General features: G+C 39.6%; 1 protein-coding gene across 2 annotated transcripts in view; it reads left to right on the top strand.

Moving 5' to 3' along the window:
- The window catches only part of MAST4 (microtubule associated serine/threonine kinase family member 4), a 474,263-nt gene that overhangs the window by 127,071 nt on the left and 325,623 nt on the right, over positions 1-21,569 (top strand). For both annotated transcript variants that reach the window (XM_075066982.1, XM_075066983.1), the window contains exon 2: positions 1,335-1,488. In XM_075066982.1, the coding sequence (XP_074923083.1) occupies positions 1,362-1,488 (127 nt within the window). In that variant the 5' untranslated portion in view covers positions 1,335-1,361. The remainder of the gene's footprint in view (positions 1-1,334; positions 1,489-21,569) is intronic.

Genomic DNA, 21,569 nt, shown 5'->3' on the forward strand with positions numbered 1-21,569 from the left:
GTGTGTGTGTGTGTGTGTGTGTGTGTGTGTGAGATTTGATCCATCTCTAATTAAAATAGATTACAAAGGACTGATTTAAACCCGCAGCCCCAAAGAAGTTTAGAAATAAGAGCATTAATATTTTAAACTTAATTTTGATCCCTAATTTGCTCTGGTGCATCTGTTTTGTGTGTAAGATTACTTATCCTGATCTAGCTGAAGGTTTTGTGTTGAACCTAGTCCCGTGAAATAGGAACTGAAATCCTGGTCCTGCTGACGTTGATGAAGGTTTATCTATTGACTTCAGTGAGGCCAAGATTTCACCCCATGGTGTCTAAGCACTGCACAGAATTAAAAAAAAGAAATCCTGGCACAATTTTTTCCCCCCCCTCTGTGCTCCTGATGCAGTGGAGTGAGAGTTTGAAATCTGAGCATTGATTCCGACGAAAGGTTTTATTGAAAAGATGTATTTTCTTTTTTTTCCCTTCTAGTTCTGAATGCTATACAGGCTTTGGACTCAATCTGATCTTCTAGCAAGTGATCAAAGGTTTCCAAAGTTGTCTAGTGTTAGGATAAAGAAATGTAAATTAAAAGCAATGAAATTACAGTGGATGTTACAAAATATCATAGCAAAATGCACAAATGATATTTAGAACAATCTCCACGCTAATGAAATTGTTGTCACAAGCAGAGGATCGTAATTTGAAGTAGGAATAAATAGGAGGAGCGATAATCTCCTAAACAACGAACATCCTTATTCATATTTCCCTTGAAATACAACAGAAGTAAATGATTTTACTATACACAGAATAATCTTTAAATGGAACATTTTCCCTCATAGTGTTAGTAGAACTTTAAGTTCTTTGATCTTTTAAATAGGTTTCTTAGAACTTGTGGTGTGTTGCGTGTTGTTTATGACATACTGCCATCTGGAGGCTTTTTATTTCAAGTTGCAGTATATACATGTTAACTGTTTAAAAGAATGTTATTTAGGCAAACCACTCAAAAATTATGAAATTTTGGTTTTATGAATGCCCATGCAGACTTAATTTTGTGTCCACCCTGAATGAGGCAGGGGTCCTGCAGGGGAAAAAAGTGTGAGATCACATAATGGAAAAACTGCATCTTAATGTACAGGGGTGTAGACTTAAGGTTGCACAGGCAACTATACTGGCATTTCCTAATTTTTTTAATGCTTCGTTTAGCAATATATAATTGTTTGTTTTTACATAATTTACTTTGTGAACCCACTGTGAGGTTAAAAAAATCTTCATACAAATATGATTTTCATATTGATAGTCTCTTTCTATTGTGGGATCTACCCTTAAAGAGTATGCTTTTTTTGTTTCTTGCAGCTTGATCATATATTATCCCCTCCATCTATGCTATTTCGGAAATCCAGCAACCCTGAAGTCTCTTCTGGTCCTGGAAAGTCATTCAAGTTTAAAAGACAGCTGAGTGAAGATGGAAGACCATTTAGAAGAGGAAGCCTTGGAGGAGCTTTGACTGGTGAGCATAGGAGGCCTGAAAACTGAAAGCACAGTTGATCTGTTTGGACCTGATTTCCTTGAAAGTCTTACAGTGCCATGTAGCACCATGTACATACATCTTGCCTCAATTTATCTAAGGTGTTTTTCTCCCTTTCAAGCCCCTCAATAATTTTTTTTGCATGAAAAGACTGGGTCCAACCATTAGCTGAGTTACTCTCTGAGCTACAGCAGCAATCTTAACCCAGAGGCCAGAGTTTTGAAAAGTGCTCAACCCCTAGTAGCTCTTAATTGTCCTCAGTGAAAGCTGCAGAGTGCTGAATGCTTCTGAAATTTGGCCACATTGTTTAAGAGCTTAAATGGGAGCTATTAATTGCAGAGCTCTTTTGAAAATCCGACTCTAGAGTCCACAAAATGAATATGAAAAAGTCAAGTCCAGCTAGGCACAATTTTTTTTTTATAATGATGACCCAGATAATAATAGGCCTGTCAGCATGACATAGCCCCTGGGCTAGATTATGGAGTGGCTGATACAGGTTTGTATTAATAAAGAAATTAAAGGAGGGTAATGTTAATGCAAATCAGCATGGGAAATATATCTAGTAAAACTTAGTTAATATTTTTTTAATGAGATTACAGGTTTGGTTAATAAAGGTTATAATGCGGTGATAATGTTAGACTTCTGTAAGGTGTTTGGCTGCGTGACACTTGGATTAAAAAATAGAATGACATAAAATTTACGTGGCACATAATAAATGCATTAAAAACTGGCTAACTGATAGCTCTAAAAATGTAAACAGGGAGTAGTCATCAAGGGGGGGTATTTCTAGAGGCATCCAGCAGGGATTGGTTCTTGGCCCTATATTATTCAGCATTATATCAATGACCTGGAAGAAAGGAAAATGATCACTGATAAAGTTTGCAGATGATAACACAAATTGGGAGAGTGATAAATAATGAACAGGGTAGATCACTGATTCAGAGTGATTTGTATTGCTTGGTAAACTGGAGCAAACAAACAATATGCCTGTTAATACAGCTAAATATAAATATATAAATCTAGGAACAAAATAATATAGGCCATATTTATAGAAAATCCCGGGAAGTGCTGAGCTGGAAAAAAAATTTGGGGTTGTGGTGGATAATAAGATGAGTATGAGCTTCCAATGTGACTCTGCCTAAAAGATGCAGAAACATGGGAATCTCGGGTAGGAGTAGAGAGTTTATTTTCCCTCTGTACTGACACTGGTGAGATTTGCTGTTGGAATACTGCGTCCAGTTCTGGTGCTTACAAGTCAAGAAGGATGTTGATAAAATGGAGAGGATTCAGAGAAGGGCCTTGAGAATGATTAAAGGATTAGAAAACATGCTTTATAGATAGACTGAGCTCTGAGTCTGTCACTATTTATCTTACAAAGAGAAATTTAAGGGATGACTTGATTAATAAGTACTTATATGGAGAACAAATATTTAATAGTGCCAACCTAGCATACAAATATGTAACAGGATCTAATGGCTGGAAGTTGAAGCTCTACAAATTCAGACTGGAAATAAGGCGTATTATTACAGTGAGAAAAATTGAAACAATTTACTAAGGGTCATGGTAGATTTTCTCTGACCATTTTAAAATCAATATTGGATGTTTTTCTAAAAGATCTGCTCTAGGAATTATTTTGGGGAAGTTCTGTGACCTGTAGTATACAGCAGGTCAGACTAAATTAGGACAGTGGTCCCTTTCTGGCGTTGGTATCTGTGAATGATGAAATCTGCTAATTTTGATCAATAAAATTCAATTTTTCTAGCTCCTCTGACTTCGTAACTTATCAAACAGCTCTGATTCTCCTTATATACATGTTTAACTTATTACTGTTAGTTATCCTATCACTTTTCAGCTAGACTACTCACCATAATGAACACACGGCTCAGAGCCTTACTGTGTCCATTCAAGTCCATATTGTTCGGTTATGTCAAAAATTCAGAGATGAAATTCAGGTTAGAGAACGTGTGTCACATTAATATTAAAAAATGTAAAATGAAAATCTGCATACCTCTAAACATATACAATTTTAATGGTGGTATTTTTTGGCTAATAATGAAAATTGTCATCACAATGGATTGAAAAAATGACCTGAGCTGTCAGTTAGTACTTCCCTCTTGGTGCCAATTCCAGCATTTTAAAATTTTAGTATTTATTCTGCTTTTCACACCATTTTTTTGCTATTTTTCCTGTAACTTTGGTTTTGTCCAGTGAGGCTGACAAACCTAACAAGAATCCAGAAATTGGCAGTGACTACAGTACAACCCAATTTATCTGACCCTCCCATGACTGTGTCTTCATATTTATCAAGCAAACAGGACTCTTAGGTCATAGACAGACAATGTCTCCCTTAGACATTAGATGGCGCTGCAGCATTGCATTTTCCCATCCTCCGGTTTATCCGGAGTTTTGATTATCTGGTCTGGCCCCGTCCAATTAGACCAATAAGCAGGGTTCTACTATATGTTAATCATTAGATTAGAAGCAACTGGAAGATTCCAAGGGTACAGTATCTATACATACTTGATAGAAAATAATGTGAAACACTACGTTGGCTCTTACGTTACATGAGGGAAAAGATAGATAGACCCTACTACAGTGGAAAGTCTCTTGCATCAGAATATGAAAACAAACATGATTTAAATTTCATTGGTATAAGCAATACCATGTTCTTTGTGAGTCCTCTCTCATCAGGAGTTCTTTTATTGATCTTTGTAATATAAATTGTGTTTTCATGTTTTAATAGCTTTTAGTGACAGAGAAATGTTTTTGTACCACACTTATTTGTAAGCTTAACTGCAGTATAGGTGTGCATTATATCTGACTTTTCCTGGCAAAAACTGCTCTGTAGACTGGTTCAATTGACTTAACTGATGCTTTCTGAAACTAGAGGTAGCTATATCTAATTGTGATTTCAGACGATGCTTTTTGCCCTATAAACTAGAATAATGGTATTTGTGAATCAGATTTTCCCTTTTTCCAGAGGAGTAAGGGGCTAGTCAGCATAACAAAGTTGTGAAACAAACCTACTGTGCCAATGTAAATGTGCTGGTCTCTAACATGGTTTTTGAATTTCTGTTGGTCCTTCAAAAATGAAACAGATGTACATTTTGTCTGCTCGCAGTGTGTGATAAATAGCTTTAAAGCGAGGATTTCGGAACACAGTGAGTAATATAGTATTTATCTGCTTCATTACTAATGCACTTTCAATGAATTGAATAGCCTACAGGCTTTAGGCCCTTACAATGGCTTATACATCTTAATAGCTTTCATGATGCTGATCAATTTAAATCTAAATCACTATGGCTTCAGAAATTTCTAAACATTATTTTTAGGACTATCTGAACTTTCACAAATCAGCTTGGATCAGTGTATATCAAAAACATTTACAAGCATTCTTACAACTGCCCTGCAAGATAGAGTTGATTATTTCAGTGTTACTTTATGCTCTTCCATTTACTTGTATCCACCTGTTGTCTTGTTATATATTCTAGGTTACATGGTCTCTGGGGCCAGACGTTCTTTGTTCTCCATGTGTATAGTGCCTAGAATAATCCTTGATTTGGAGCTACTAGGTGCTACCACAATACCAATAATAAAAATCAGGGGTACGCATTTTAGAGATGGCTAAAGTGAGGCATGTCAGGAGGCCCGACACTGTCTTATGCCTGAAATTGTTTAGTTTTTAATTAGAGGAAAAAAAAGTTAGCCCTCAATTTCTAATCCAGGATCAGTGCTTGGGAAAAGGTACTTGTACTGAGTGCATTTGGTTCCCCAAAGTGTGCCTAGACTTATCAGTTGGAAAGAAATTTAGTCTTTAAAAATCACATAAATCTGATTACTGTCTTGCTTTATTCCCAGTTTTTATTAGTGGCCACTTGGCTGAGAACCACTAGCACAGCAGTAGAAATCACTAGTTTGGAAACAGTTTGGAATACCAGCTTCCAAATACAGTAGTATAAAACATAAGCTGCAATTCTAGCAGTTGAAGGTATCGCCTGCCAAAATGATGTAAAGAATTGAAGTGGCAGTGAGGAGGGGAGAGCAGGAGGGAAAGATGTTAACTAGAATAATGTTCTAAGTCAGTCTGGGTGGTTTTGTGACCCAGGACTTTTCCAGGGCTGCATCATTCATGGTCCCATTGGCTGGGTGGGCTGTTGATACTATGAGTCTGTGTGTCACCTGCCGATGCTTCCCTTGCACAATTGGCACAAGGAACCTACTCAGCACTGGGCACTTCTTCAGTACTGTCTTCTTTATTGCAGTTGGTGCCATCGGTGTTACTGTGGCAGCATTTAGCACTCACTGCCTTCCATGTGGCACCATCAGTCACCTTGATATTGCTGCTGACTTCAGGATCAATACCACTTCCAACACCGGAAATGACAGAGGCATACTCAGGGCTGTCAGCACCTGTTCCCTCTTCTTCATCTTTGGCTTCGATGAGTCAGACTGGTTACTTGCACCTTCTGGACTGGCTCCGCCTTTGTCCTGTGAAGCTTGGGATTCCTCAGCATCTAGGGTATGATCTTCCTCATTTTGCTCTCCATTGCCTGACCTGCATCAGGGGCTGTTCATGGAGTGTTATGGGTACCAGGATTGGCGCTCGTCTCGTGGTTGGGACATGAGCCCTCTAGCTCAGGGCCTACTAGCCACCAATGCACTATTCATATTAGTGGCCTCCTTGGAACTGATGGATGCTCCTCACTCATGGAGGCTCCGCTCCTCATCTTGCTCTAAGGTGAGATTACTGGCCAGGTCTTCTGTGGTGACCGTCAGTCTCAGGCCCAGACACTGGTGAACCTTCACCTCATGGAGCCTCCAGAGTCATCCTGTCCAGATCTGTCAGTCCTGGAGCAGGATCCTGCTTTAGCACGGTTAACTGCTTAATCTTCTACCCTGGATGAGTCTGCAGGGTAGACTTTTACTCTTCTTCGGTATTGGAGGATTTCAAGGCACACCAGGACCCTTCTGCAGTACAGGGCAGCTTCCTTGGATATTCAAGCAGAGTACCTGCAGGAGAATACCTGTAAGTTGTTGGATATCCTTCAGCCATTTGCCTCGAGAAAGTAACCCTTCCTGTTAAGATTCTCTGTAGCAGACTGGCTTTGGTACTGCCTACTGTGAAGCACATGCAGAAATGGCACTTCATTCTGGTGAAGGGATTTGAGGGTGTCAGATTTCCTGGTTGTAACCACAGTGAATGATTAGAGCCTGGCAGGGCAGATTTAAGTCCACTTCCATGGAGAAGGACTCTAAATGGATGGACCTGGTGGGTAGGAAGCTTTATATTTCTTCTTCCTTGCAGATGGACATTGCTAACCAGCAGGTGTTGCTGTCCAAATATGATGTGAATTGGATGGCTGTATTTTAAGTTTGCAGACCAGCTGCCTGAAGCCTCAAGAAGGACTTTCGAGCATTTATCATCGAAGGCTGCTTAGTGGTGAAGACTTCATTGCAGTCTGTTTTAGACATTGTGGATACTTTGGCCAGAGTGGTGGCCTTGTCAGTGACCATGAGAAGGGGGTCCTGGTTGCAGATTCAAGCAAACATCTCTATGTGCAGCAGGCCACCCAGGATTTCCCGTTTGACAGCTGAGTGCTTTTTTGGACAAGATGGATGAGACTCCGCATTCCTTCAAGAACTCTAGGGTACCCTATGGTGCTTAGGGATGTGATGTATATACTAGCAGTGCAAAGGCACTGCTATGGTGGTCAGCAGCAGCAGTTCTGTCTGCAGTGCACATTTGGGCAGTCTTTCCTTCCCTTGATGCATGTCACGCTTTTCTGGACTGTATTGGGGCTTGGTGGTTCAGATACTTACTGACAACATTACTGTATCACAAAATGTGTTATGTGAACAGATAAGGGAGAGCCATTCCAGGATGCTCTGCCAAGAGGCAATCCAGTTGTGGCAGTTCTGCATTGAGAAGAGTATCACTTCGATAGCTGACCACTTGCCCAGGGTCCAGAATCATCTTGTGGAGAATCTCAGCAGGAATTCTTCCCTGACTCGCAAGTGGTCCCTGAAGATAAGTGTCTTCTGGGTCATCCACACAGCTTGAGGCATTCCAATGATCAACCTGTTTGCTGTGAGGGACAACAGGAAACTTCATCTGTTCTGCTCTTGAGGGGGCCTCAGTCCAGGCTCCCTGTCCAATGCTTTCTATCTCAGCTGGCAGTTGGCTCTCCTGTAGGCTTTTCTCTTGATCATCCCACATGTCATCCTCATGATGAAGGCAGACTGGGCCAAGCTCATTCTCATTGCCTCGATGTGGCTGAGGCAGTGCTGGTTCTCTTACTTCACACCATCAGTTCAGCCTGCTGTACCCCTTCCTCTCCATCTCAACCTACTCTCACAGAATCATGGTCACACCTTACATCCCACGCTCAGCTCCCTGCATCTCATGGCTTGGCTGCTTTGTGGCTGAATGAGCAGGAAGTGTTGTGTTCGGCTGCTATTCAACAGTAGAAAGCCCTCTACCAAAATGGCCTATTTGGCTAAATGAAGTGGTTTTCGGTGTGGTGATTGGCCACAGAATTCAACCAATGCTGACTTCTATCCAGGACATCTGTCTCCATCATCCAGTCTGAGATCCTGTTCCTGTGTGGGACCGTAACATGGTTCTAGCAGCTTTAATGGGACCATATTTGAGCCCCTGGCATCTTATCCCTTTCTGCTTTTGTGTCAGAAAACTTCATTCTCCTGCAAGGAGAGTCTGTGAATTGCAGTTTTTGATGGCAGAGCTTCCTTATACACAATTCTCTAACAGAAAAGTGATTTTAGGACCAGACCCCAAATTTTTGTCCAGTGGGCTTTTCTCAGTTTCATTTGAACCAGGCAATATATTTGCCTGTGTTCTTTCCTAAGCTGCTTTCATCTCTGGAGGAGCAGTGCCTCCATATGTTAGATGACACCCAACATCTATCTGGACAGTTCTAATCTATTTCGTGTTTTGCCTCAACTATTTCTGTCACATGCAGATCGTATGAAGAACAAGCGGTCTCTTCAGACTATCTCTACATGGTTAACATTCTGTATCAAGACTACATATGAAATAGGTTTGATTGTGCCTCTTCAGTGGCTGTGAACTCATTCTACGAGAATGCAAGCAATGTCAACGGTGTTCCTTAATAGTGTCTCAATTTTGGACATTTGCAGGGCTGCTATGTAGTCATCCGTCCATACATTTATGAACACTACAGCATCTTCCAGAGTGGATGCAAGCTTTGGTAGAGAGGACTCGCAATCCTTGTTTAGTTAGACTCCAAGCCCTACCTCCTGGGGTGGGTACTGCTTTTGAGTCATCTAAGTGGAACACACAGCTGCATCTGCTCAAAGAAGAAATTGTTGCTTACTGTAACTGTGATTCTTTGAGAAGTGATGCAGATGTGTATTTCTCAACCCATCCTCTATCCCTTCTGCATCAGAGTCTAGTCTCTGGAAGTTCAATGTGAAGGAACTGAGCGATTGAGATGGCGCTGCCTCATATAGCCAGGGCAGGGGCTATGAAGATGAGCTGCTGCTAGGCAAAATTCTCCGGCTCTGGTGTGCTGGCCATGCACACACCTACTTGGTATATACATCTGCACCACTTCTTGAAGAACCAGTGTTGCAGTAAGTAATTGTTTCATACCTGACCAGATGCTTTTCAGTAGTATAAGGCAAGTATTTCTAGCTCGGATGGCTTGTAATAACATCGAATAGTAATTTTATTACTAGTTTAACAGTGTTTTAGTACAGAGTGGAAAATAGGAAGTGCTACTAATACTAATAGTAATGTATTGCAGGCTATCTTGAGTTTCATTCTTTGGTAAAAACACAATTTTGAACCATCAATGAGTGTTATCACTAACAAAAAATAAATTTTAAATTACACTGGTCTATATGAAATGTGATGATATAGGTCTCTTACAGGAGTATAATTTATTAAAACACTATTAAAAGTAAATAGACATCTCTACTCTTTCAGGAATAGATTTTAGTTGAAGTATTGGTGGGCAGAAATGCTGTTGGTCATATTACAAAACAAATAAAAGTGCTTTGTACAGTGTGTCTAATAAAGTTCATACAAACTGAAAAATTTAAAATGGAAGTATGTTATTTTCTAATGGCTAAAATCAAATTGAGACTCTTTCATGAGAGGGATTTAAAATGAGGAAGAATATGACTACGCTTGTGGATCTCCACTAGATCTATAACTGTTTCAAACTCTCCTCCCACCCTCTCTTCCCCAGTTCAAAGAACCTGTAACTAAACGGAATGTACCTGTGGTGCACTTTGACTGCTGTACACTTCCTATAATAAGGAGGGAAAGTTCTCAAAGCATGAAAAGTAATCTTAGCCACCACATGTGAGAATGAATTGTCTACTGTTACTGTTGAAAACCATTAAGCAGTTCCTGGTCCCTCCTTTTACTGACACATAGTGTCGCCTCTGATGAGGGGTACCTACTAGTCAGTACTGAAACACACAGTAGGTTAGCCGGTCCTCAAGAAACAATAACTTGATGCTAATTATCATGCTAATTACTGCTCTATCTAATCTTTTATTCTTGAGCAAAATGCCATTTCCAGCAGTGTCTGATATTATAACTGCCTCATATAGACCCTGCTGACATGCTCTAAAAGGTAGTTTGAGTTGCCACTGGCAGTGAAGCTATTGCATCAGTGCTAGCCCTGCCTTCCTCACCCACTGAGGTGCCTAGCCACTGTTGCCACGCATAGTGCCATGGCTCCTCTGCTGTTTTTCGAGCTAGCTTTGATGTATGTAGATTAAAGCTAGCTTGGGTACACCTACACAACTATCACACCTTCCTAGCTGCAGTGTAGACATACCCTTAGGCACAATGTACATTAGAGATAGTGCAAGTACGTCAATGTAAATGCCCTGATGTAAAGCAGGGGTGATACCAGAGTGACTTAATTATATATAAAATATGGACTTCAATAATTTAATGTACACATTCAAATACATAGGTTTCAGAGTAGCAGCTGTGTTAGTCTGTATCCGCAAAAAACAGGAGTAATTGTGGCACCTTAGAGACTAATAAATTTATTTGAGCATAAGCTTTCGTGGGCTACAGCTCACTTCTTCGGATGCATGGAATGGAACGTATATTGAGGATCTATATATAATACACACACACATACTGAGGGCATGAAAAGGTGGGAGTTGCCCTACCAACTCTTAAGAGGCCAATTAAGTAAGGAAAAAAAAAAACTTTTGAAGTGATGATCACCTTATTCAAATACATAGAATTTTCTCTACTTTAAGAGATGGAATGAAATTTATTCCTTGCAAATCATAAATCTGCACACACACATAGCTCTCCCCCTTTGCTTTACTGTCCTCAGCCAAAAAGAGTGCTTAGATGGCTACTATACTGTGGCGGGGAAGTTAATTCAAGGATCATCTCCCCCCACCCCAATATACCTTGCTACCAATTCACTCCCACTCTACATCTAGGGACTGTGTGCCTGAACATCTCAAAGCTAACCACCACTCCCAGGGGAGAACATGTCAATCAGATCTTGCACAGGAGACATTAAATTTTTTGGTGAACTAATATTTAAACAAATAAAAATCCAATTTTAAATAATTTTTTTTTAAAGTCAACTCTTTCTGGACCAAGCAATATATTTGTCCTTTTCTTAGTGAGAACCTAAATGTATTTAAAAACAAACAAACAACCCCCCACACAGCCTGGCTTTTAAATTGGTTTCTTAAAAATTCCAGTGATATGGAGATTGGAGCTTTAAAACTTGTTTCTGTTGAGGGGAAAAAGTGGTTAATTTAAAAGCTGCTTTTCTGCAGTGGCTGGTTTTCCTGAGCAGCGAGAACTTCAAAGGGTTCCCTACAATCATAGGGTTTGGGGATTGTTAGTATCAACAGAGCTTCTACAGGCTATAGTCTGCTGTGTTCAGAGACATTTAAATGGCATTCATAGCAGAAAATAGTGCATTTGTCTTCCCCCGCCCCATCCAATAGGTGTGCCAGTATGATGGAGGTTAATGTGGCTAACCAGTTCCAACATGCAAACTAAGATGTGTTTAACTTCCTTGGTCCATTGTTTATCAGGCTACCATAGTGAATTATCATAAAATTATTTAACAGATGTTTTTGTTCAGTTTGTCCAGTTGCTCTGAGACATTACCTTTCTACTTTACCCTTAAGATTCAATTACATGCCATTGTCAGGGGTTTAAATTCTGTGTTGTGGGTAATTCAGTGATCTTCCTATGCTGTCCTGTTAGAGAGCTCCATCTCTTCTACTCCCCAGTTCCTTCTCAAGTACTGAGAAACGTCTGTGGTGCTGTACACAGCTATGGGTGCTGTTCTTTCCCACTGATGCTGAGGGGAGATGTTCAGTGTTTTGAGAGTAAACTTTCTCATTTTCCTTCAAATATTTTCTTATGCAACTGCCTTGCTTGCTTAGATGCTTTTTTATTTGTAAGTTTATTTTTTCATGTATTGGTCCTAATGTAGAGTAGATATCATGTTAAAAGATCTAATTATTAGCTGAAAAAGAACATTTAAGTTCTCATTCTTTCTTGGTAAGCAGTTTTAATGCTGTTCAGTGTTTCAGAGAACCCATTATAATTCTATCCTTTTTTAATTAGCCAAGTTCTCTGTTGTTTAGTTGGTGGTGAGATCAACTGTAAGTAGACATCAGCCGCAACTTAATTATTGAGAAGTAATGCAGACATTTCTTTACATACTAACAATACTTGGCACATGTATTATAGTACCTTTCTTCCAAGGATATCAAAGCATTGTACAATAATTAAGCTTCACCACTACCCAGTGGAATGAAAAGCATGAATTTTAGAGATGAGTAAATCAAACCTGCCAAGTATAGCTTATTTTGTGTGACACTTATGCATCTTGCAAGCCTTTTCATGCCTCTTCAGGCAAAATCTCTTGTTAGAAACTCTTTGCAAATAGTCTTTGGCCTCTGTGAAGGTGCATGGAACTGGGAGATAGAAGATTATGGTTTCTGATGGTACTTCTGCTGGTAGGTGTTTAATATATCTGTGCCGTTCACAGCTCTCTGCTGTTGGCCTGGTTGTTATATTGCTACCAAGTAGGCAGGCAACTGTGTTTGATTCACTTTACAAATAAGTAAACTGAGAGGTTGTGAGAAGTGACATCAGAGAGCTGAGCTCTCTGATACGACCTGCGGCTTATTCACTTTGGCACATTCTTTTTAAAAGGCAGTGTGGCTATCGATGTGCTTGGCTATGCTGTCCTGAACTATTCTTCTACTCACTAGGCCAAACTCTGCCAGAGCCAGGATTAGAGCCCAGTAATCCTGATTTCCAATATGTCAAACTTCAGTGACGGCATTTTTGCCATGTTTTTCTGGTATTGGTGATTCCCAAGCAAGGTAGAAAGGAGAGATGGATACTATTCCCTTCTGTGTACCATCAGAATTGTTTACTGCGCCCAACTATGGTACCTATTAATTATTCTTGTACAGGTCACTGAAGGCAGTGGAGTTGCATAGATGTCTTAATTACTGGGCATGATGCATGGAAGGCACAGTAATCTGTTTGCAAACTAAACAAGACTTGAGTTTGACTGGAAACTTTTATCTTGTATTTTGGTTTTTAGACATCAAAGGAGGGTTTTTTCCATTCCATATGTGCTTGAGCAAGGGCATATCCCAAATGACTTTCACCTTACTAAGGCACTGAATGAGTGCAAACCTAAATGTTTTTTCATGTTAGTCTGTGTCCTTTTTTCACACTTTCAGTCAGCACTCCCTGACAGTAGCTGGAGGGGTATCATTTATGCAGCTGCTGAGAGAAGATGACAGACTCCCTTTCAGAGTGTACAAGCATTCAGTTGTAAAGGGAGAGGATTCAGTAGCAAGGCAAACCACAACCCAGAAACCCATTCCAAGAACTGTCAGGCACTTACTAAGGCACTCTGTTGGTTTGTGGTGAACTGTTTCCAGTAGCAGCAGAGAGGGAAGAGGTAAAAGGAATTTTACCTGTTATGTGATGACAAACTGAAAATAAAACTGATTTTGTGTCTGCAATATTTAAAAAGCTGTATGCAGACCAAGTAAATACATTCTGCCATGAAGTATAAATATTTATATTTTTAGAAAGTGTTTTTGATGCACTAATGACTGAGGTGATGTTAGCTTGAATTTGTCATTGTCGCTTTCAGTTGTCGTTCAGGTCTTTATCCCTTACTATAAGAGCTGATTAAATTTATTTTCCTGTGTGCCCCTAGCTAGATAATCATCCCATTCTTTGACATTAGTATGTCTGAATCCTGCATCAGATGATCAGAAATTAGAACAGAAGAAATTGTGTGCCTGTCTCATTATTTTGCTTTTAACTCCTCCATTGCTGCTTAATTGTGCTTGTGTCAACAAAAGGCTTGAAGTTTGCTATTGAGATCAAAGCATACTAAAGCAGCACCAGCAGAATATCTGATTATCATCTAATAACAGAGTTCTTACTAAACATGACTTGCAAAAGCTGGGGAAGAATGGGGTTTTTAAACCCCTTTTAGCTGTTTTGTGATATATAAAGATGACCTGAAAGTTATTTAAATCCTCCCCCTCTCTCTGGTGTTTTTATTAGAAACCAAGGTCTCATTTACATTGTTTCTTGGAGGACTCTGTAGATTACTTGAAAGTGGTAAGGTGATGCCATGCAAATGAAATCTGACTAATTGAACATGTCTAAAATTCTGCTGCTTCTTCTGGTAGTGTCCCCAGGGGTGCTTCACTCCAGGTGCACATGCACCTTTTAAGAGATTTTTAGATAGCAATGTGTGTTCAACCCACACGTGTCCCACTCAGCCCTTGTGCCCCTCACCGGGGTTATATAGCGCTGTGTGGGCAAATCACCTTCAATTCCTTCTCAACCACCTTGACCTAACACGGAGCCTTAGCAGAGTCTCAGCTGAGCTTACCTCAGATATGATCCCTCTCTTAGTATACTAAGCAGTTTAGTTTCTTCTAGTTATACTCACTATTAGAATAGTGTTGATAGTAGTTTTAGTTTAAAAAAATCTTAAAATTTACATAGCAGTTTTTTTCTTGTTATAAGGACCATTGTCCTTGTAGTAGTTTCTCCCCTCCTGAGGACTTTATATTGCTGGGAGGGCATACCCAGTTCTCCTGGTTTTAAATGCTGCTCGGAGGCTATCCTGGTGAGTGACTGACACCACTAATGTATCTGTTGTCTCACGCTTCTGGGGGATGTGAGAGTCCGACTTTTGTCTGGTGTTAAAATCTAGGGCCAGAAAGAATTGGGAGATGATAGTCTCTCTCCTCATGATGGAGAGCTCTCTCTGCCCGACTTCTGATGCAGGCCAGAAGCCCCTTCCTTTACACTGGTCACTGAAAATGTCAGCCCCTCAGCCACTTCAGTGTCACTCTCTCCTAGGGCATCTAAGAGTAAGAGCTAAGAATCCTCTCATAAAGTCTCTGAAGTATGGACCCTGCATTCTGTTGTGGGTGGTGTCTCCAACTTTAATATCCAAGGTTCGGAGCGAGATAAGGAAAGACAAGACCAGGGTTATTCTGGTAGCCCCAATGTTGCCAAGGCAGACATGGTTCCCTTACCTCATCCAGCTGCCCATTTGTTCACTGATCACTCTCCATACTATTCCTCGTTTTCTCCCTCAGGAATCCAGGTGAATTCTTCACCGCAATACCAGAGTTCTTCACCTCAAAGCATGGCTGGTCGATAGTTTGCAGGATTAGAAAAAACACATTTGAAGGAAATGATAAGAGTACAGTTACACAGTGGTAAACAGTATGCTTATTACACTTACCTGCAAAAATGGACAATATTCAGCCATTGGTATGACCTGAGATACATTCTACCCTCTTCCTCTTCGCTGTCAGATGTAATAGACAATGTCCTAGAACTGACAAACTCAGGGTTGTCACTGAGTTGTAGTATGGTTCATTTGGCAGTCATTATGACTTTCCACTCCCTGACAGAGAGGTTTTTCCTGTTTGCCAGTCCAACGGCGAAATTCCACAAGGGGTTAAGAAATCTTTTTACACAAGTCAAATGCCCTACCCTGACTTGGACCTCAACTTGATCTTAGATGCCACAAGTCTACCATTTGAACCTGTGGTTATCTGCTCCTTCCTCCATTTATTGATGAAAACAGCATTTCTGGTAGCCATTACTTCTGCTTGACAATTTAGGGATAATAGGGGCTCTTATGTCATACTGCTCTTTCACAGTGTTTTTCAAGGACACAATCACATTACGACCACATCCCAGGTTTTTTTACCAAAAGTATCCTCTGCTTTCCACGTTAGCCAGTCTGTTCATCTCCTAGTTTTCTTCCTTAAACCATACTGAGTAAAGAGGATGAGCACACTCAATGTCAGAAGGGCTTTAGCTTTTTATCTTGACAAGACTAAACCATTTAGAAAGTCTCCCAGATTGTCTGTTGCAGACTGATCTAAAGGATTGATAGTTTCCAAGCAAAGACTCTCTGGATGCATATTGGACTGCACTGCTTGTTCTCAATGTCAGGGTCTCCGACCTCCTTCGAGAGTGTGGACCCATTCGATGAGATCTCTTTTATAGCCTTTCTGAAGAATGTTTTCATTACTGTATGTAGAGCCATGACTTGGATCTCCTATGCATACTGCATAATGTTCAGAAAAGTCCCCCCCGACTTAACTTCTGATACCATGTTTGGCTATGGTGTGCTTGCTTCATTTTTGGACTTGACACCACAGCACCCTCCCCTTGCCCTTAGAGTGTGCTGCTTGGTGGTCACCTACAGTGGAGCACATCTCTGTAGGAAGAGACATCCTGAAGAACCACAGTTTCTGCACAGGGTGAGTAACCTCTTCTTTTTAATATCTATTTAACTCATGTCTGAGAAACATTATTGGGAAATTTTTTTTGTTAGTCTTTCAGTTAGTGGCTAATAATCCGTAAATGATGATGGAGTCCTCGAACAAGAGCCAATGTGAGAGGCTATTTTATTATTGGTTCCTCATACACAGCTTCCAGATATGTGTAGCCATTCGTCACACTTTAAGCTTCATGTTATAATATTTTGTACCTGCGGGCAACATAGGTCTGGCTGTGGAGCCAGTCTAGAAGATTGAGTGGTACAGTACTAAAGAGCCCTAAACGCTGCTCTTGTCATTCATAAATGTCCTCAAACAGCAGAAGCTATATTTTCATTTGCTAGCCCTGTGGGAGAAGATGTAATCCCATCCCCTTTTGTAATTCCCATGAGGTCAGTGACCCAAAACCAGGAGTTAGTGGAGAATTGTGATTCAGGAAAACTGACAGAAGAATTTCAAGGATTTTTTTATGGAAGTTGAACTGAGTAACTGTGAAGGTTGCTAAGACTATAAAAGTAGAACAAAAATACACACCAAGCACAATTTATTGCACAGTCTGATATAGTCTGGTGGTGTTCAAAATGTTGCAGCCAAAAGTTATCTTTTGTGTGAAGAAATTTTTAAGATGCTTCTGCAACATTTTATCTTTGCTAATTTGAATTTATTTATTCAAAATAAATGGAACCATCTTCATCCTTAACCTTAATGCTGGAAGGCATCAGAGCCTATGGCAAATTATTTTATAGTTTTTGTGTCATAAAATTTATGTGGTGGTCTTGGCAGGGGATATTGTGGTATTCTGCCTAAACTGTTTCTTTCCATTCTTGCTTTGATCCTCAAATCTAGGTGTTTCTGTCATACCCATCATTGTAGTATCAGAATTATGAGCGTAATATTCTCCTAATGTTCTTGTGGGTAAGAAAAAATTTTGAGGGAGGAGGGCAGAAACGGGGGTGTCTGTGGTAGGGATTTGTGGTAGAATGTGGTGCAATTTTAGCAGTTGCACCAAAGCTGTAAAGCTGCTTGGAAAATGGGATCTATTTGCTGTTTCCTTCCATATATTTTGCCAGCAGTATTCATCCAGATCTGTCATTTCTCCAAGTTCAGACATCTCTAACCATTTATTCTGCTGAACTGTATTTCACTACAGTTAGGATGGGGAAGCAGAGTTGTAAATGGTAGCTTTGGGCTGTGGTTTTACATCATTTAGACATCACTGCCACATACAGGCAGGGTAGTAATGATATTGCCGCAGACACTTTCAATACAGAAGTTATTTTAAAAGCAACTATGATGGGGTGTACCAACCCCAAACTGCGTAAGAAGGGATAACAGCTAGTGAGTTCAATCAGCCCCACCTTGATACATTTTCTGTAGGTGTTTCTGGAGGGTGGCGTTAAAAAAGAGAACCCAGGTCAATTTGTGGCTGACCAAGAAGGAGTAGATCTCCAGTTCTCACCCTATGAAAGAAGCCTGGCTAGAGCCAGGAATCTAAGTCAATTTACAGCCTGTCAGGGCTTCGGGGGGTGGGGTGGGGAGGGAGGATGGCAGGTAGGTCTGAATCAGGGAGCCCTGACGAGTGTTAATTAGGAAAGACTGTTTCTGAGTAGAAGAGCTGGGTCGAGCTCCAAACTGGGAAGCGACAACTCTCCTTTGATTTTGTTACATTTGTTTTGGAGCTTGGATACTCCAGAAGGAGTGAAACTTTGGCATTATGTAGCTGTTTTGGTTAAATCACCATAACACCAGACCGTGTTGGAAGTGACTGCTGACCACCGAAGCCCTGAAGACTAATTAGTGACACAACTGGCCACAAAGCAGTGCTGCGGAGGCCAATCCAGGCACACATGTAAAACATGGCGATGGTTTGCTTATCTTAAAAAAAGCTGGAGGGGTTTGGAAGGCATCAGAGCCTACAGCATATATTTTATGGTTTTTGTGTCATAAAATTTTGATAAGTTTCAAAACTATCTGGGAACAATTTAATCAAAATTTTAAACTGGACTTCCTTTTACCAGATGTGTGTTAACATGTGCCATTCCACTGGAACAAATGTATGCACCTTTGATTGGTAAGAAAGTCCCTTTCAGATATTGGAAGGGCAAGAATGGAATTTATTACAAGCCTGGAATTGATTAACATTATTTCTGGAATTAGAATAATTTACATGAATTTGAACAAAATACAATTCAATCCTTGGAGGAGGAGAATGCAGGTTGTGCAAATTTTTGGGTGGAAGATAGATGTGCTAATACTGAAGACTTGACTGTGAACCCCTTTCAGTTGAGAGGGACATGGATTATTTGGATACAAATTCACAGATACAAACCTTTTTTTGTCTTGGTCTGATCCAAACTTGAAGTGTCCTATTTCCAGATTCAGTTTGGCCAAGGTGGTGGAAATCCTTTTAAACAATCTTTGTATGATGCTTCTATTACAAACAGCTTGAAAGATTTTAGGTGCTACTGAATCTGGCCTTAAAAGTCTGAACTTGATTTATATCTCAACACCACTGCTTCAGCCCATCTTAAAAAGTGAAGGCAAAGATACAGACAATTCCCTTGTGGGGAATTTTCTGTGTGTCTAAAGGTGATATTTTTAAATTCTAATCTGCCGCCATTGAGTGGGCTTCTACTACATTCAAAATCATTCACCAGATTCTAAGAGAGCCTATTTAAATAAATAAATAAAATAATTTGCCACAAAATCTCTTCTTCTGAAAACTGGATTTCCTGTCAAAATTTTTGCACCTTATAGTGACCGTCAGTCCTGAATCAGTGACATGTTTGATAACAAACTATCAGACCCAAATTTACCAGTGGAAACATAGCGCATGTTTCTATTCCCAGTATGTTGTGAAATACAGCATCAGACCTCATATGTGAGACATTGTGAATACAAAACTATTTTAGATAATTTAGCTATTTTAGATATTACTTAAAAGTTTTAGAAACCATAATAGTTGGTTCCCTCAATATATTGGGCATTTGGTCTCAGGGTTCTAAGGAGGGAGGGAGGGAGAATTGTTTTACATATAGGCTATTATTTAAAACATAGCATATTCAGAACACAAAATGGGTTGAAAGGCTATAAAAGCACTTATTTGGGATAAACTCCATAGCTCCCTTGTATTTAAAGTCATGTAACTAAAACCTTTATTCTCTATTTACAGTAACTTAGTTGTAACATTTCAAAAAAATTTTTTTAACTTGCTCTGCTTATACCATTTAAAGATCAATAAATAGTATAAAATTTCTTTAGGTCCAGATTTGTAAAGGTATTTAGGCATCACTATGCCCCGTGTTGCAATATCTGACTGATTTAGGAGATTGCATCTCATTTTCAAATGGGATTTGGGCACTTAGGAATCTAAATTCAATTGACAGTTGATGGTATTTAGATTCCTATGTGCCTAAATCTCTTTTGAAAATTAGATATATGCTCCTAAATCAGTTATGCATTGCAACACTGAGCACAGGGATGTCTAAATACCTTTAAAAAATCTGGGCCTCAGTCCCCATTGACCTATCAGCAGTTAGTGGCTGGAACTGGGTATGAGGGGATGACCAGAATAGTTTTTCTTTTGCCTTTCCCCTTTCTCTTTTCTTTTGTTTATAAACTGTACTAAAAGATCCAGTGAAGTGGATGTATGGCAGCTCATCCCAGGATTGCACAAACCTCATGTTACCATTGGTTTGAAGAACTGCTGAGGGATTCTCTCTGCAAAGGGCTAGCATCTCTTTTAGATACCTCAAAAATCAATGCTGAAGCACTCTTGTTTTGAGCTCCTGGGACTCTCATGTCTGTCCTTGAGTAAAGGGAAATAAAGAAATGAAAGTGGAAAGGCCCTCCATGTTCTGAATGTCTTGCTCATACATTACTTCTGTTTGTCACTGCTGTTCAGTGAGGTAGACTGGAGCTTCCATTTAAACCAAGGTTTCTTGAGCAAGAAACATCAAGTGGTTGTCCAAGCCACCGTCTAACAGGTTTCTTGTTTACTTGTATTTTGTCACTGACTGTAACTCATGGATTGTGGTGTTGATTCTCTACATTTATTTCCTCAACATATATAATTGTACAAGAGAAGAAAAATCAGACCTCCACAGAGCAAATAATTAAACAAGTCTGATAATAAAATACAAGCAATCATTTTTCGAACTACCAGAAAGATTTTAACTACCATAGGTTGGTTAAATGATAAAGGGGGAATATGCTCGTACCTAGTATCTTTGTAATGTGCGGGGTGTGTGTGTGTGTGTGTGTTTTTAAGAACCTGGTCTTCATTAATAGGGTTTCTTATAAATGTTTCTTGTGTTAATAGAATAAATGATAATTGAATCAGTTGTAATTCTAGGCTTGATTGAATAATATTAGGCTTAGCAGACAGATTGGTGAAAAATGTTCACCTTCCTTCCATCAGGCTGGGAAACTGGCATTGTCTATTAACTTTAACCATGGACAGTTGAATAATACAGTTAACAGATGCTAATTTTCTTAAGTTGCAAGCAGCAAATGATGCATACATAAACATTTTTTTGTGCCTTCTGGTAGTCATCCCAAATTGGATTTAAATAAAGTTTGTTGATGTAACTACAATGAACTAAGGCAAAATGGTGAAGAGTTTTGTAATGATGGTTTTAAATCCATCCATAATCCTTTTTATTCTCTTATTAATACTAGTGGGAATTATATGTATTAATTCCCCATGCACTGATGAGAAAACAGACCCTAACATTTATAGTCTCCACATAATTTCCTACAGCTGGCTCTGGAAAAATAATAAATGTGAGGCAATAAAATATGATGCCTAGAGGACTAGCCTGATGGTAGGATTGTAAAATAGAAGAGATTCATTCCCTTCTTTCCTATACTGCACCCCTTCTCCCTAGCCCCCCCCCCCCCAAAAGAGAGGTACAAAGAGTCTTGAAAGAAGGTTTTACTTTTCCCCAGACTGATTTGGGCCTAAGGATCTAGGTTTTTTACATGTGTTCATCTGCAATTGCATATTAAATATCTAATTATTGGATCAAAATAACACACTCTGTGCAAGACTTCAACCATTTCCTGTTAGAAAAAGACACAGGATGGCTAGTCTGAAGGATGTTACTTCCTCACAACTATTATAAGGAAAAATTTATTATTTTCCAGTTTTCAGTAACTCCAAAAGTTCTCTTTTGGACTATGTCCATATCTCAACCTGAATCTGAAAGTTT

Source organism: Chelonoidis abingdonii, chromosome 6 (assembly GCF_003597395.2).
Source record: "Chelonoidis abingdonii isolate Lonesome George chromosome 6, CheloAbing_2.0, whole genome shotgun sequence".
Lineage (NCBI taxonomy): Eukaryota > Metazoa > Chordata > Testudines > Testudinidae > Chelonoidis > Chelonoidis abingdonii.